General features: G+C 44.1%; 1 protein-coding gene and 1 pseudogene across 2 annotated transcripts in view; one reads left to right on the top strand and one right to left on the bottom strand.

Moving 5' to 3' along the window:
* The window catches only part of ift122 (intraflagellar transport 122 homolog (Chlamydomonas)), a 35497-nt gene extending 34204 nt beyond the window's left edge, over positions 1–1293 (bottom strand). The window contains exons 1-5 of one of the 2 annotated variants that reach the window (XM_071348706.1): positions 1119–1293; positions 686–752; positions 498–582; positions 323–401; positions 84–160 (exon numbers count right to left, since the gene is read on the bottom strand). In XM_071348706.1, coding sequence (XP_071204807.1) covers positions 84–160; positions 323–401; positions 498–582; positions 686–752; positions 1119–1177 — 367 coding nt within the window. In that variant the 5' untranslated portion in view covers positions 1178–1293. The remainder of the gene's footprint in view (positions 1–83; positions 161–322; positions 402–497; positions 583–685; positions 753–1118) is intronic. The other variant, XM_071348707.1, reaches the window with a different exon arrangement.
* A 45-nt stretch (positions 1294–1338) lies between these two features.
* LOC139542832 (uncharacterized) lies at positions 1339–10051 on the top strand (annotated as a pseudogene).
* Positions 10052–12294: the final 2243 nt, after the last annotated feature.

The raw sequence follows: 12294 nt of genomic DNA, 5'->3' as shown, positions 1-12294 counted from the left end.
TTATGACTGGATGTGTTCAACACCCCTTTAACCCCTTCCCTGTAGAGGTGTAGAGGACAGGACAATCCCAGTGTACCACTCACCAAAGTCCCCAGAGGAGCAGGAGGCCAGCTGGTGGCTGACTGGGTTGTAGGCAACACACTGGATGGAGTCATTATGTCTGAGGAGCAACAGACAAACAAAATATGCATAGAGAGTGAGCCAGGAGTGACCTCAACAGAACATAATGCTACTGATAATGTTGTAATGTGTGTAATAATCATAGAGATCCTATTAAACTATTCTAATTCCTAATTATATGGTAATAATCATGATCACTCACGTATATTTCAAAATACCCTCCAGTTTAGATGTCCAGATGATGATGCTTTTGTCAGCAGAACCTGAGGCAAACCGTTTCCCTACAGAGAAGCACAATGTGAGACCCAACAGACTCGTGTTTGTTTATTGGGAACATCCAGATTGGTGTGTTAAGAGTATACTGTAGTACTAAGTACCATCTTTGGCGTAGGCGACACAGTACACGGTGTCCTTGTGTCCTTTCAGAGGCTGAATGAGAGTTCCATCTGATGTGTCATACACCTGGAAAGACAATATGCAATACTTATTGTATCCAATTCCACTCTCCTCAACTTAGCTATGACTCGAAAACCAATGGCATCATCATCATCATCCCCAAACTCACCAAAACACGATTCCCAGCTGCCACAATAAGCTGGCTGCCATCTGGTTTGAAGGCAAGGTCGTAGATACTAGGGAGAGAATGTACTGCAATCACAATATGCTGAAAACCTGTTTCAATTATGCTATTATGCCAAAAGTAGCTGCTCTGCTAGCTAGCATTAATGTTCTAGCTGTGCTTAGCTACGCAAACAGATTACCTAGCTAACTAGCAACGTTATCACTCGTTAGTAGACAGATCATTTATTTTAAGATTGCATGAAATGGATAGTGAAAATCTTAGTAAACAAAGCTAGCTTGCTACAGTTGGCTAGCTAGCTAGCCAGCCACTGCGGGAGTTTACATAGTAACCGCCGTTGCTATCAACACTCCCAACTGTGCAACATCAGGCCTGTTGATAAAACTGTAAATGCAAATGCAAAGGCTGGATATCTTACCATTGCTCAACTTTGTCGCGATCATGTACTTTGTCAATCCACGTAGGAACTGCCCTCATTTTGCCTTTTTAACAAATTAAACAGATACACGTTAGGTTGTTCAACAGGTTGCTGTCTTTTCGTGGGGCCGAGGATCGTTTACATGGCAGGACCTGCTTGCTTGCTTGTGCGCAGACTCCCTTCTCTCTTTCCTGTCCTCTTTCCTGTGTTCTGCGCATGAGTTAAGCAGAGTCGCTCACAAACTAGTTCACAGAACTTCACACAGCACAACGGCAGATACAATTTATCCAAAGATGTTGATGTCATGTCTCCGAAATGCCTAGCACCCGACAACTTTATTAAACTCGATCATTAAGTAATATGCAACATTTTTCTAGAACAGCACGTGATGATTAGGCATGTAAACAAAACACAGCTGTCAGATCAAGGCTCTGCAAATGCATTACTTAGCTAGCTTGTTAGCTAGTTAGTTAAGTTAGCTAGTTAATACTCACCTATTTGCCCAATCCATATGACATGATGGACAGTACATTTACTGTTCTAATTCATATTTTTGTTTGTGGCAGCTAGGTATAGAGCTTCAACCCCAGATAGATGGAGAGAGCAACATCATGACTGAAGATGAGAGAGGACTGGAGCATGAGGATATCAGCCACATGAAACTCAACAGGGGACAGTCAGCTCCTTCGCAGGCTGTGAGAGGGACAGTCCACTTTTGATAAAAGTTGTGTTTCACCTACTGACAACAACAACACGGTCACAACCAGGTTTAAAAACAATGACCTCAACACAGAGTACACCATCACTGACACACACTAATCCTGGTGGAGACACAGACACTATGGCTGTTCCTGGTTCAGATATGACGGTTAGGAAACCAGTTGGGTCCAATACAGAGATGGCCTGTGAGGCTGATCCAAGTGCAGCCAGGAGTCAGCTGACCAGACAGGAGGATGAGGCATGGCATTTTCACCTTCTCTCCGTTCTGGCATGACTGCCAGCCTTATAGAAAGCCACTGGGCTGGGAGATAGTGGTGAGGCAGAGGGAAAGTGGGAAGACTGCAGGCAAAATGGACATCTATATAACAAGGTTATTCAGATTTTTTTCTCCATCATATGCTCTCATTCTCAAGTCTTGTTGCATGTAAACATCACTGAAGTATGTCTGTATCTTACTGTCAGGGCTAGGGGCTAACTGCATTGCAGAGTGAGATCATAAAGTCGGATCAATAATTCCACATGAGGTAACTGATCTGTCTACCTCTGCAGTCCCCAGGGACAGAGGTTCCGTCCAGAGTGTCTCATCAAGCCTTCCTCCTAAAGATGGCGGAGGGGATCTACAGATAGACAACTTTGACGTCACAACAGCCAGGAGTAGCAGTGCAGCTGTGACCCCACAGCCCAGCAGGAGAGACAGAGGAATGGTCATCAGGAACACACACGTCACACCTAAGAGGTCACTGATGACAGGCAAAACACATACAGGCAGGACATAGACGGACAGGACACAGAGGAGAATATGGAAGAGGAGGGTTGAATATTACGCTTTCCTCCAAATAACACAAAAATAGCCTCTTTTGCAAAATCCTACAAGCAGAGAACTCAGAGTTAGAGGAAAAGGCACTTTGTCAACTCAGTATACCCCCGACAGACCTCCCTTGGCCAGGTGAATCACAGACAGGCAGCTGGGAGAGATACAGAAACTGGCCACACATCGGACATTAACGAGAGAAACATACAAACCTCTGTGAGAAGGGGTGATGATGATGGTGATGACAATGAGACTGAGAGGCATCTGCAGGCTGTGTCGGCGGAGCCAGTTGATGATGTCGTACTTGAGAAGAGCCCCCAGAGGAGGCCAGGGCTGCTGAGAGAGAAGCTGGTCAGGCTGGCACCGCCCACTGAGCTACAGGACACTCTCATTGGTCAAGGAGAGTGGCTTCATGTGTCACCTTAAGATGTCCCAGTCCTTAGGGTGCAGTCTGCTTCTGAGAGGGGGAGGCTGAGGGTGAGAGAGTGGGGGAGGGAAAGTGCGTGGTGGATATAGAGGCAGAGGTATATGATGAAGCGCTGCTATCATCTCCCCAGACTACTGGAGGACGCTGTACACCACTAAAAGATCCCCAGAGCAGTATGTATGTGCATTGTGCAATGAGTTATGATGCATAATGTTCATTTACAATGATGCCTAGATAGAGAAAATGTTTTACGTCTTCTTGGACCTGGTTTCAGTGTATTGACCAATAACATGTTCAATGTGTGTAGTGATGCCTTAGGTGCCTGTTGTTCCTGTTCTGCACAGAACTATTAGGAGAGAAACAGAAGACCAGTCCTTCTTTCAGCAGGAAGTAACTGAGAGATGGTCATAATTTAATAAATGGTTGAGCTTAACAGAACTTGCCATTCTTGGAGAGAAATGTCAGTTTAATAAAAAACGGTGTTTATTTGTTATCAAAACCCCTTTTTCTTAGATCTGCCGTCAGTCCCGGCACAGGTTTGAGACCCCCAAGAGGAAGTGGACCACTCTTCGCTCCCCCTTCCAGCTGGTGCAGGAGACTCTGTTCCATGACCCCTGGAAGCTCCTGGTGGACACCATCTTCCTCAACAAGACCAGGTTTTCCATTTTTCATTTCAGGATGAAATGCAAATATTTTATGCTAAAAAAAGAATATTGGATGTAAGTGACGGATTTAGATAAGGTTAACTTTGTGTGTATATTTGTGTGTGTGTGTGTGTGTGTTTACATAGGTGAAACCTTAGGACCATAAACTGAACAAGTACCATGCCTGGTTGTGGGAGAACCATGGGAGGTTGGGAATCTGAACTATGAGGAACTGCAATGTCACATTTTATCACAACCTGTTTTATTAATGGAAGAATATTCTAGTTATTATTTCATTAGGCTTATAACCTGGCAAACATACCGGTATCTCTCTTGGAAATAATCCAGAGATTAGGCTACTACTGATCCCATCTACTCTCAAGACTCAGTAGTAACAAAGCAACTGTCACTCAACATGATTGTATTACATAAACTGTTTAATCATGTTTTAAAAGCCTATTGACACATTTCTATTGAATTGGACTTTGACGTTGAGCCTCTGGAAATGCAACTGATAAATCAATCAAATGTATTTATAAAGCCCTTTTTACATCAGCAGATGTCACAAAGTGCTTATACAGAAACCCAGCCTAAAACCCCAAAGAGCAAGCAATGCAGATGTAGAAGCACAGTGGTTAGGAAAAACTCTCTAGAAAGGCAGGAATTTATGAAGAAACCTAGAGAGGAACCAAGCTCAGAGGTGTGGCCAGACCTCTTCTGGCTGCGCCGGTAGAGATTATACTGTAAGTATACATAGCCATTAAGGCTAAATTGTTCTTCAAGATATTCATAGATGACCAACAGGGTCAAATAATAATTACAGTGGTTATAGAGGGTGCAACAGGTCAGCACCTCAGGAGTAAATGTCAGTTGGCTTTTCATAGCCGAGCATTCAGAGGTCGAGACAGCAGGTGCGGTAGAGAGAGGGAGAGAGATGGAGGAAACAGCAGGTCTGGGATAAGGTAGAAGTTCCGGTGAACAGGTCAGGGTTCAATAGCCGCAGGCAGAACAGCAGATGAGCAGCACGACAAGTTAGCACATCTGGTAAACGGGTCAGGGCTCCATAGCCACAGGCAGAAACTGGATCAGCAGCACAACCAGGTGGACTGCGGACGGGGACAGCCAGGAGTCGTCAATGCCAGGTAGTCCTGAGGCATGGTCCTAGGTCTCAAGTCCTCCGGGAGGAGAGAGAGAGAGAGAGCGAGAGAAAGAGACGTGAGAATTAGAGGGAGCATACTTACATTTTTAAATTTGGAGAAATCAGATTATCTCGAGGGACAATCAAGGTGGAACAACATGGTTGTGGACAGAATTGCAGAATCTCCACATGAGACCTAGATGGAGTCTGAGGACAAAGTGAGGGAAATGATCTCTGAGAAACTGAAGATGGATCACAGGAAGATTGAGTTGGAGCGCGCCCACAGGACTGGAAAACCAGGCACCGGCCCAGGTGACAGGCCCAGGACGATAGTGGTCAAGTTCCTGAGGTTCAAGGACAAGGTAGCTGTTCTGGAAAGAGCCAAGAACTTGAGAGGAATGTATATCTTGCTTAATGAGAACTATCCTGAAGCTGTGCGCCAGAAGAGGAAAGAACTTATCCCAGCCGTAAAAGCTGCCAGAGCGCGTTGGGACATTGCTTACATCCGCTATGACAGGCTCAGTGTCCACCCTCATTGTCCACCCTCCCTCCCAAAAGTCTGGAAAGGATGAGAAAGCCAAGCCTATGGGTTCGTAGCATCAACCCCGCAGCACACATAAACATACCAACTGATTAATGGACTGCTGAAAGTATATATTTCTTTATCTTGCTGTTTTCTCTTTTCCATATTATGTCTTTCTCTGATAAGCTACCCGGAAAAGGGCTGAAAATAGCCCATATTAATATATGTAGCCTTAGAAATAAGGTTTGTGAAATCAATAACTTGCTAACATCAGATAATGTTCATATATTAGCCATTTCTGAGACTCACTTAGATCATTCATTTGATGATACAGCAGTAGCAATACAAGGATATAACATCTACAGAAGAGACAGGAATGCTTATGAGGGAGGTGTTGCTGTATGTATTTTTATTTCACCTTTATTTAACCAGGTAGGCAAGTTGAGAACAAGTTCTCATTTACAACTGCGACCTGGCCAAGATAAAGCAAAGCAGTTCGACACATACAACAACACAGAGTTACACATGGAGTAAAACAAACATACAGTCAATAATACAGTAGAAAAATAAGTCTATATACAATGTGAGCAAATGAGGTGAGATAAGGGAGGTAAAGGCAAAAAAGGCCATCTTGGCGAAGTAAATACAATATAGCAAGTAAAACACTGGAATGGTAGATTTGCAGTGGAAGAATGTGCAAAGTAGAAATAGAAATAATGGGGTGCCAAGGAGCAAAATACATAAATACAGTAGGGAAAGAGGTAGTTGTTTGGGCTAAATTATAGATGAGCTATGTACAGGTGCAGTAATCTGTGAGCTGCTCTGACAGCTGGTGCTTAAAGCTATATCCCTGTAATGCTTAGAGAAGATCTTATATCAAGTGTTATTAAATTGTTGTGGTTGCAAGTTCACCTGGTACATCTAAAGCCTTTTCTTTTGGGGTGTTGCTATAGTCCACCAAGTGCTAACAGTCTGTATCTAAATAATATGTGTGAAATGCTTGATAGTGTATGTAATGTAAACAGAGAAGTCTACTTTCTTGGAGACCTGAATTTTGACTGGTTTTCATCAAGCTGTCCGCTCAAGTGGAAGCTTATCACTGTAACCAGTTCCTGTAATCTGGTTCAGGTTATTAATCAGCCTACTAGGGTGTTTACAAACTCTACAGGAACAAGATCATCCACATGTATTGATCACATTTTTACTAATACTGTAGATCTTTGTTCTAAAGCTGTATCCATACCCATTGGATGCAGTGATCACAATATAGTGGCTGTATCCAGGTAAGCCAAAGTTCCAAATGCTGGGCCTAAAATAGTGTATAAGAGATAATGCAAAATATTTTCCTATGACTCTTCTGTGAATGATGTTTAAAATATTTGTTGGTCTGATGTGATTAACACATTTACATTTTTGTAAATGACCTCTTATCCAGAGTGACTTACAGTTAGTGCATTAAATCAAGTGCAAGTGCTGGTTACGTGTTTCGGAAGATGCTGTCATAGCTTCAGGGGAAGCTGGTTCCATCATTGGGGTGCCAGGATAGAGAAGAGCTTGGACTGGGCTGAGCGGGAGCTGCCCGCCCGTAGGGGTGGGAGGGCTAAGAGACCTGAGGTGGCAGAACAGAGTGCTCGGGTTGGGGTGTAGGGTTTGAGCATAGCCTGAAGGTAGGGAGGGGCAGTTCCTCTTGCTGTTTTGTAGGTAAGCACCATGGTCTTGTAGTGGATGCGAGCTTCAACTGGAAGCCAGTGGAGTGTGCGAAGGAGCGGGGTGACATGAGAGAACTTGGGAAGGTTGAAAACCATGCAGAATGCTGTGTTCTGGAAAAGCAGTTACGTTTTGTCGAGGTTGACCTTGAGGTGGTGGGCCGCCATCCAAGTTGAGATATCTGCCAGGCACGCAGAGATGCGCGTTGCCACCTGGGTGTCAAAAGGGGGGATGGAGAAAAAGTAGTTGAGTGTCATCTGCATAGCAATGATAGGAGAGACCATGTGAGGATATGATGGAGCCGAGTGAGTTGGTGTATAGAGAGAAGAGGAGAGGGCCTAGAACCGAGCCCTGGGGGACACCAGTAGTGAAAGTACGTGGTGTAGACACAGATCCTCTCCACATCACCTGGTAGGAGTGGCTTGCCAGGTAGGATGCAGTCCAAGAGTGTGCATAGCCTGAGACGCCCAGCCCTGAGAGGGTGGAGAGGAGGATCTGATGGTTCATATTGTCAAAGGCAACAGATAGATCTAGGAGGATGAGAACAGAGGAGAGATAGTTAGCTTTGGCAGTACGGAGAGCCTCTGTGACACAGAGAAGAGCAGTCTCGGTTGAGTGACCCATCTTGAAGCCTGACTGGTTTGGGTCAAAAAGATAATTCTGAGAGAGATAATAAAAAGTTGATCAGAGACAGCACGCTCAGGTGTTTTGGAAAGAAAAAAAAGGGATACAGGTTGAGTGTTGGATTTCTTAAGGAGGGGAGCAACTCGGGCCATTTTGAAGTCAGAGGGGACGCAGCCAGTGGTCAGGGATGAGTTGATGAGGGAAGTGAGGAATGGGACAAGGTATCCAGAGATGGTCTGGAGAAGGGAGGAGGGGACGGGGTTGAGCGGGCAAGTTGCCAGGTGGCCAGACACTAGTCGCAAGATGTCATCTGGAGAGAGGGGAGAATGAAGTCAAGGCGTAGGGTAGTACTGTGTGACTGAGACCAGTGGACTCAATAGGGTGAGTAGCGGATGTTGTGAACCTTTTTTTCAAAGTGGTTGACAAAGTCGTCCGCAGTGAGGGAGGAGGGGGGGGTGGAGGATTACGGAGGGAGGAGAAGGTGGGAAAGAGTTTCCTAGGGTTAAAGGCAGAAGCTTGAAATGTAGAGTGGTAGAAAGTGGCTTTAGCCGTGGCTACAGAGGAAGAGAAGGTAGAGAGGAGGGAGTGAAAGGATGATAGGTCCTCCGGAAGTTTAGTTCTCCATTTTCGCTCCGCCCTGTTCTGTAAGCTCGCAATGAGTCACTCAGCCATGGAGCAGGAGGGGAGAGCCGAGCCGGCCGGTAGGAGAGGGGACAGTGCGAGTCATAGGATGCGGAAAGGGAGGAGAGTAGGGTCGAAGAGGCAGAATCAGGAGACAGAAGGGAGAGGGATTTAGCAGAAGGGAGAGATGATATGATAGAAGAGGAGAGTAGTGGAAGAGAGAGAGAGTGAAGATTGTGATGGCGCATGACCATCTGGGTAGGGGCTGAGTGGTTAGGGTTGGAGGAAAGGGAGACAGAAAAGGAAACAAAGTTGTGATCAGAGACCTGGGGTGGGGTTACAGTGAGATTAGTAGGTGAAAAGAGAGTGTTGGAAAGAAATGAATCGAAGGCAGACGTCGGGAGGTTGAAGTCACCAAGTACGAAGAGCGGTGAGCCATTGTCAGGAAATGAGTTTATCAAGGTGTAAAGCTCATTGAGGAACTCTCCAAGGGCACCTGGTGTGAGATAGATTACAATATTCTTAAACTTGAGTGGACCAGTGATAGTGACAACATGGAATTCAAATGAGGAAATGGACAGGTGTCATGACGTTGGCCTGTGGGTAAGGTTTATGACCCCCCCCCCCCCTTCATAAATACCTTTCTCCCTTCCCTCTCTCTTGACTCTACAGAGGGACTCTTGAATAGCCTTTGTTAAACAGAGATTCTGGGAATATCAGGTGGGGGGAAATTAACCATATTTTGGGAATCCAACCAGTTGAACATATGCGTTGGTACTTAATGAATATGATGTCAGTTCGGTTGTCATCTGAGACATTCTCATCAATGATAGGATGACATAAACAGTACAGTGGAAAGTCTACACATTATAGTTATCAGATTCACATGGAATTGTTGTGCAATTCAAATGTTTAAATATAAAATTATTGGTGAAAAGATTAAATGTAATTTTAGCTTCCAAATGAGAGATTTGGGTTTTCATAAGGTTAGGGCTCTGCTCAATCAGTGGCCCGCCCCTGTGAAGAGAGATGGGTTATAAAACTATGAAAACACACCCTTCTCCCTCCACTATATAAGCCCTTGATGAAAATGTAACCTTCTGTTCCGGGTACATTAGGATGACGATCCGATGTCAGAAGGGTTCAGATAATAACTACAGAACGAAGCCAACCTCAGCTTGAGCTTTGGTTGCGAATGGTATGAACTTTGAACTCTTATTCGATACAGAAGTAATACCTCCTAGCCGTTAAGTTAGCAACAGCAGCTGCAAACGTGGGCTAGGAAAGAACAGAGAGAGTATCCCGTCTACCACACAACGACGTTACTACAACGTATCCAATTTACCACCAGAGACATTCTTCCGAGGACAGGAAAATCTCTGTTGGCCAACACGACCAGCATCTACGACCAACCTACCGAAGCGCAGCTCAGAGTAAATATTTATTGCATTTTCCTTTTCCAAATGGGCGGTAATTTAGAATGCATAAGATCCTGTATTTACGATAGAGACATCACTTCTCCCTTTGTTCTTCAGTCTTCCCGCTCTTTCACTCAAACCCAGCCCCCTTTTCTTTGTGTAACTAGCTGTCATATCTGTTCCATCCGCTAGGGACGTTTTCCTTTATGACATAATTTGTAATAAAGGTATGATTCATTCGGTGTATATGTAATTCTGTGTGATTAGTTAGGTATTTAGTAAATAAATAATTAAACCCAATTTTGTATTGCTGATTCCACTTGTTAGCCAGGGTTCGTGAAGATAACCAAGAATTTACAACTTTCAGATGAGACTGAAATATTGATGTAAAATATTACTAGGTCTTTAAGAGTTTATTCGGAAGATAACTGCTCTATAAATATTATTTCCTGGTGCCCCGACTTTGTAGTTAATTTACATGATTAGCTCAATCAGGTAATATTAATTACAGAGAAAGGATTTTATAGAATAGCATGTCATATCACTTAATCCGGCATAGCCAAAGACACGACACAGGTGAGAGAGGGAGAAAATAGAAAATCTCCATTTAGGAGAAATGAGTAGACCTGTGCAACCACCGCGACGACCAGATGATCTTGGACTATGAGAGAAAACATAGTCAGATGAAGAAAGACCAGCTGGAGTAGCAGTGTAGGGGTGAATCCATGTCTCTCTGTCAGGGCCAAAAAGTAAATGGACTGAAGGGCAGCATAGTCTGATATGAACTCAGCGTTCTTGACCGCAGATCGGCAGTTCCAAACACTGCCAGAGACCCGGAATTCCACATGGTTTGTGCGCGCAAGGTACACTAAATTAGAAGGGTTGCAGCCAAGGGGTGGGGAGTGTCTGTAAAGCCTACAGGGATCGGTGCAAACAGGTATAGAAACACACACATAGTTGACAAAGCTACAAAAGAGCAAATTTTGATCATCTGTAAATAACTAGGTAACATACTCAAGTGAGTGGTGTGGAGCCTCCCTCTCTTTCTTTCCTTGAACAACTCCGCAGAACTGTCTTTTTTCGGCGCCACTGACATGACCACTGCATAAAGCTGCCGCTGAGACACCAGGGGAGACTGAATAACTAACAATAATCGCTAACTGCCTAGCAGAGGTGGAGAGCACTCCTCCCTGTACTGTTTGCTGATTGCCTAGGGGAGGTGAAATCACTCCCCCTCCAATACAGCCACTGATTACCAAAACAAGTCACAAATTGCCCTGCTCCTTGATCCTGGTTGATGTGTCAACAACTATATGCAAATTGTGAGCAGTCCAAGTGTGGACTGCTCATAATTTGTTCACACAATGGTTCACACACCAAGTAGGCCGCTGGGAAAACAGGCAGATATCAGGAGTCCTCTAGCTATAGAATAAGGAGCATCCAGACCCTGCACTTGATTAATTTATGAAATTGCTTTGTCTAATTCTTGATAAACATGCGTCTGTTAAGAAACTGACTGTGAGAACTGTTAAGATTGTTAATTGCGCTACCGAACTGCCCCTAATCAAAACGAAACAAAACGGCCTAAACCCAGCCGTCAGAAAACACAGAAAATTTAACTTTTTGCAATGTGTCAATCACTCTCGAGTCATCTGGGACCCACGAGCTAAGCCCAAGGGACTACTAGGGGGGCACTTGAACATTCGTAGTGTCATTCCAAAAAGTGATCAAATTCAACATCTACTCACAGACTCCAACCTTGACTTTCTCTGCCTCTCAGAGACATGGCTCCATAAAAACTCTCCATCTGCTGCTTTGATTGTGCCTGGCTACAATGTTTTCAGGAGAGACAGGACTGAAGGAAGAGGAGGGGGTGTGATGATTTACATTAAAGAACATATCCGATGTAAACAAATTGAGTGGTCATGTGATAATGAACTAGAATGTATTGGCCTGAACATTACACTGTCTCCCCAAATGTCTTTTACCCTCATTGGAATGTATAGGCCACCTTCCACCAAAAGTGTGTTTTTTGATCAGTTTAATAACATGCTTAGGGAATGTGATTTTGGGAAAGAGGTCATCTTAATGGGAGATTTTAACATTAATTATGAAGACAAGTGTTGTAGGAAAACCCTCAAACGGATCACTAATACCTTTGACCTTACACAGCTAGTTAAATAGCCAACCAGGGTGACCTGTTGCTCTAAAACACAGATTGATTTGGTGTTCCGTAATAAACCAGAGAGAGTGACTAAATCATTCAATATGGTTACTGGGCTATCTGATCATAATCTGACACTTATAGCCAGAAAGCTGTCTAAGAGCAGGTTTAACCTCTCTACTGTTAGAAAGCCTGATCAACTAAGAATACCTAAGAGTGAATTAAGCTATTTTGAAAACGCAATTAAGGGAATTAACTGGAATGATCTCTTGTCCTATGCAGACGTGGAAGCTGATAGTCAAGTTTTTCTATCCACAATCCAGACTACATTAAATGGTTTCCTAAAGAAAATCAAATCCAAACCTGGCCAAAAGAGCAC

Source organism: Salvelinus alpinus, chromosome 17 (assembly GCF_045679555.1).
Source record: "Salvelinus alpinus chromosome 17, SLU_Salpinus.1, whole genome shotgun sequence".
NCBI lineage: Eukaryota > Metazoa > Chordata > Actinopteri > Salmoniformes > Salmonidae > Salvelinus > Salvelinus alpinus.
The sequence above is the reverse complement of the archived record's forward strand: the minus strand, read 5'-3'. Positions and strand labels throughout refer to the sequence as shown.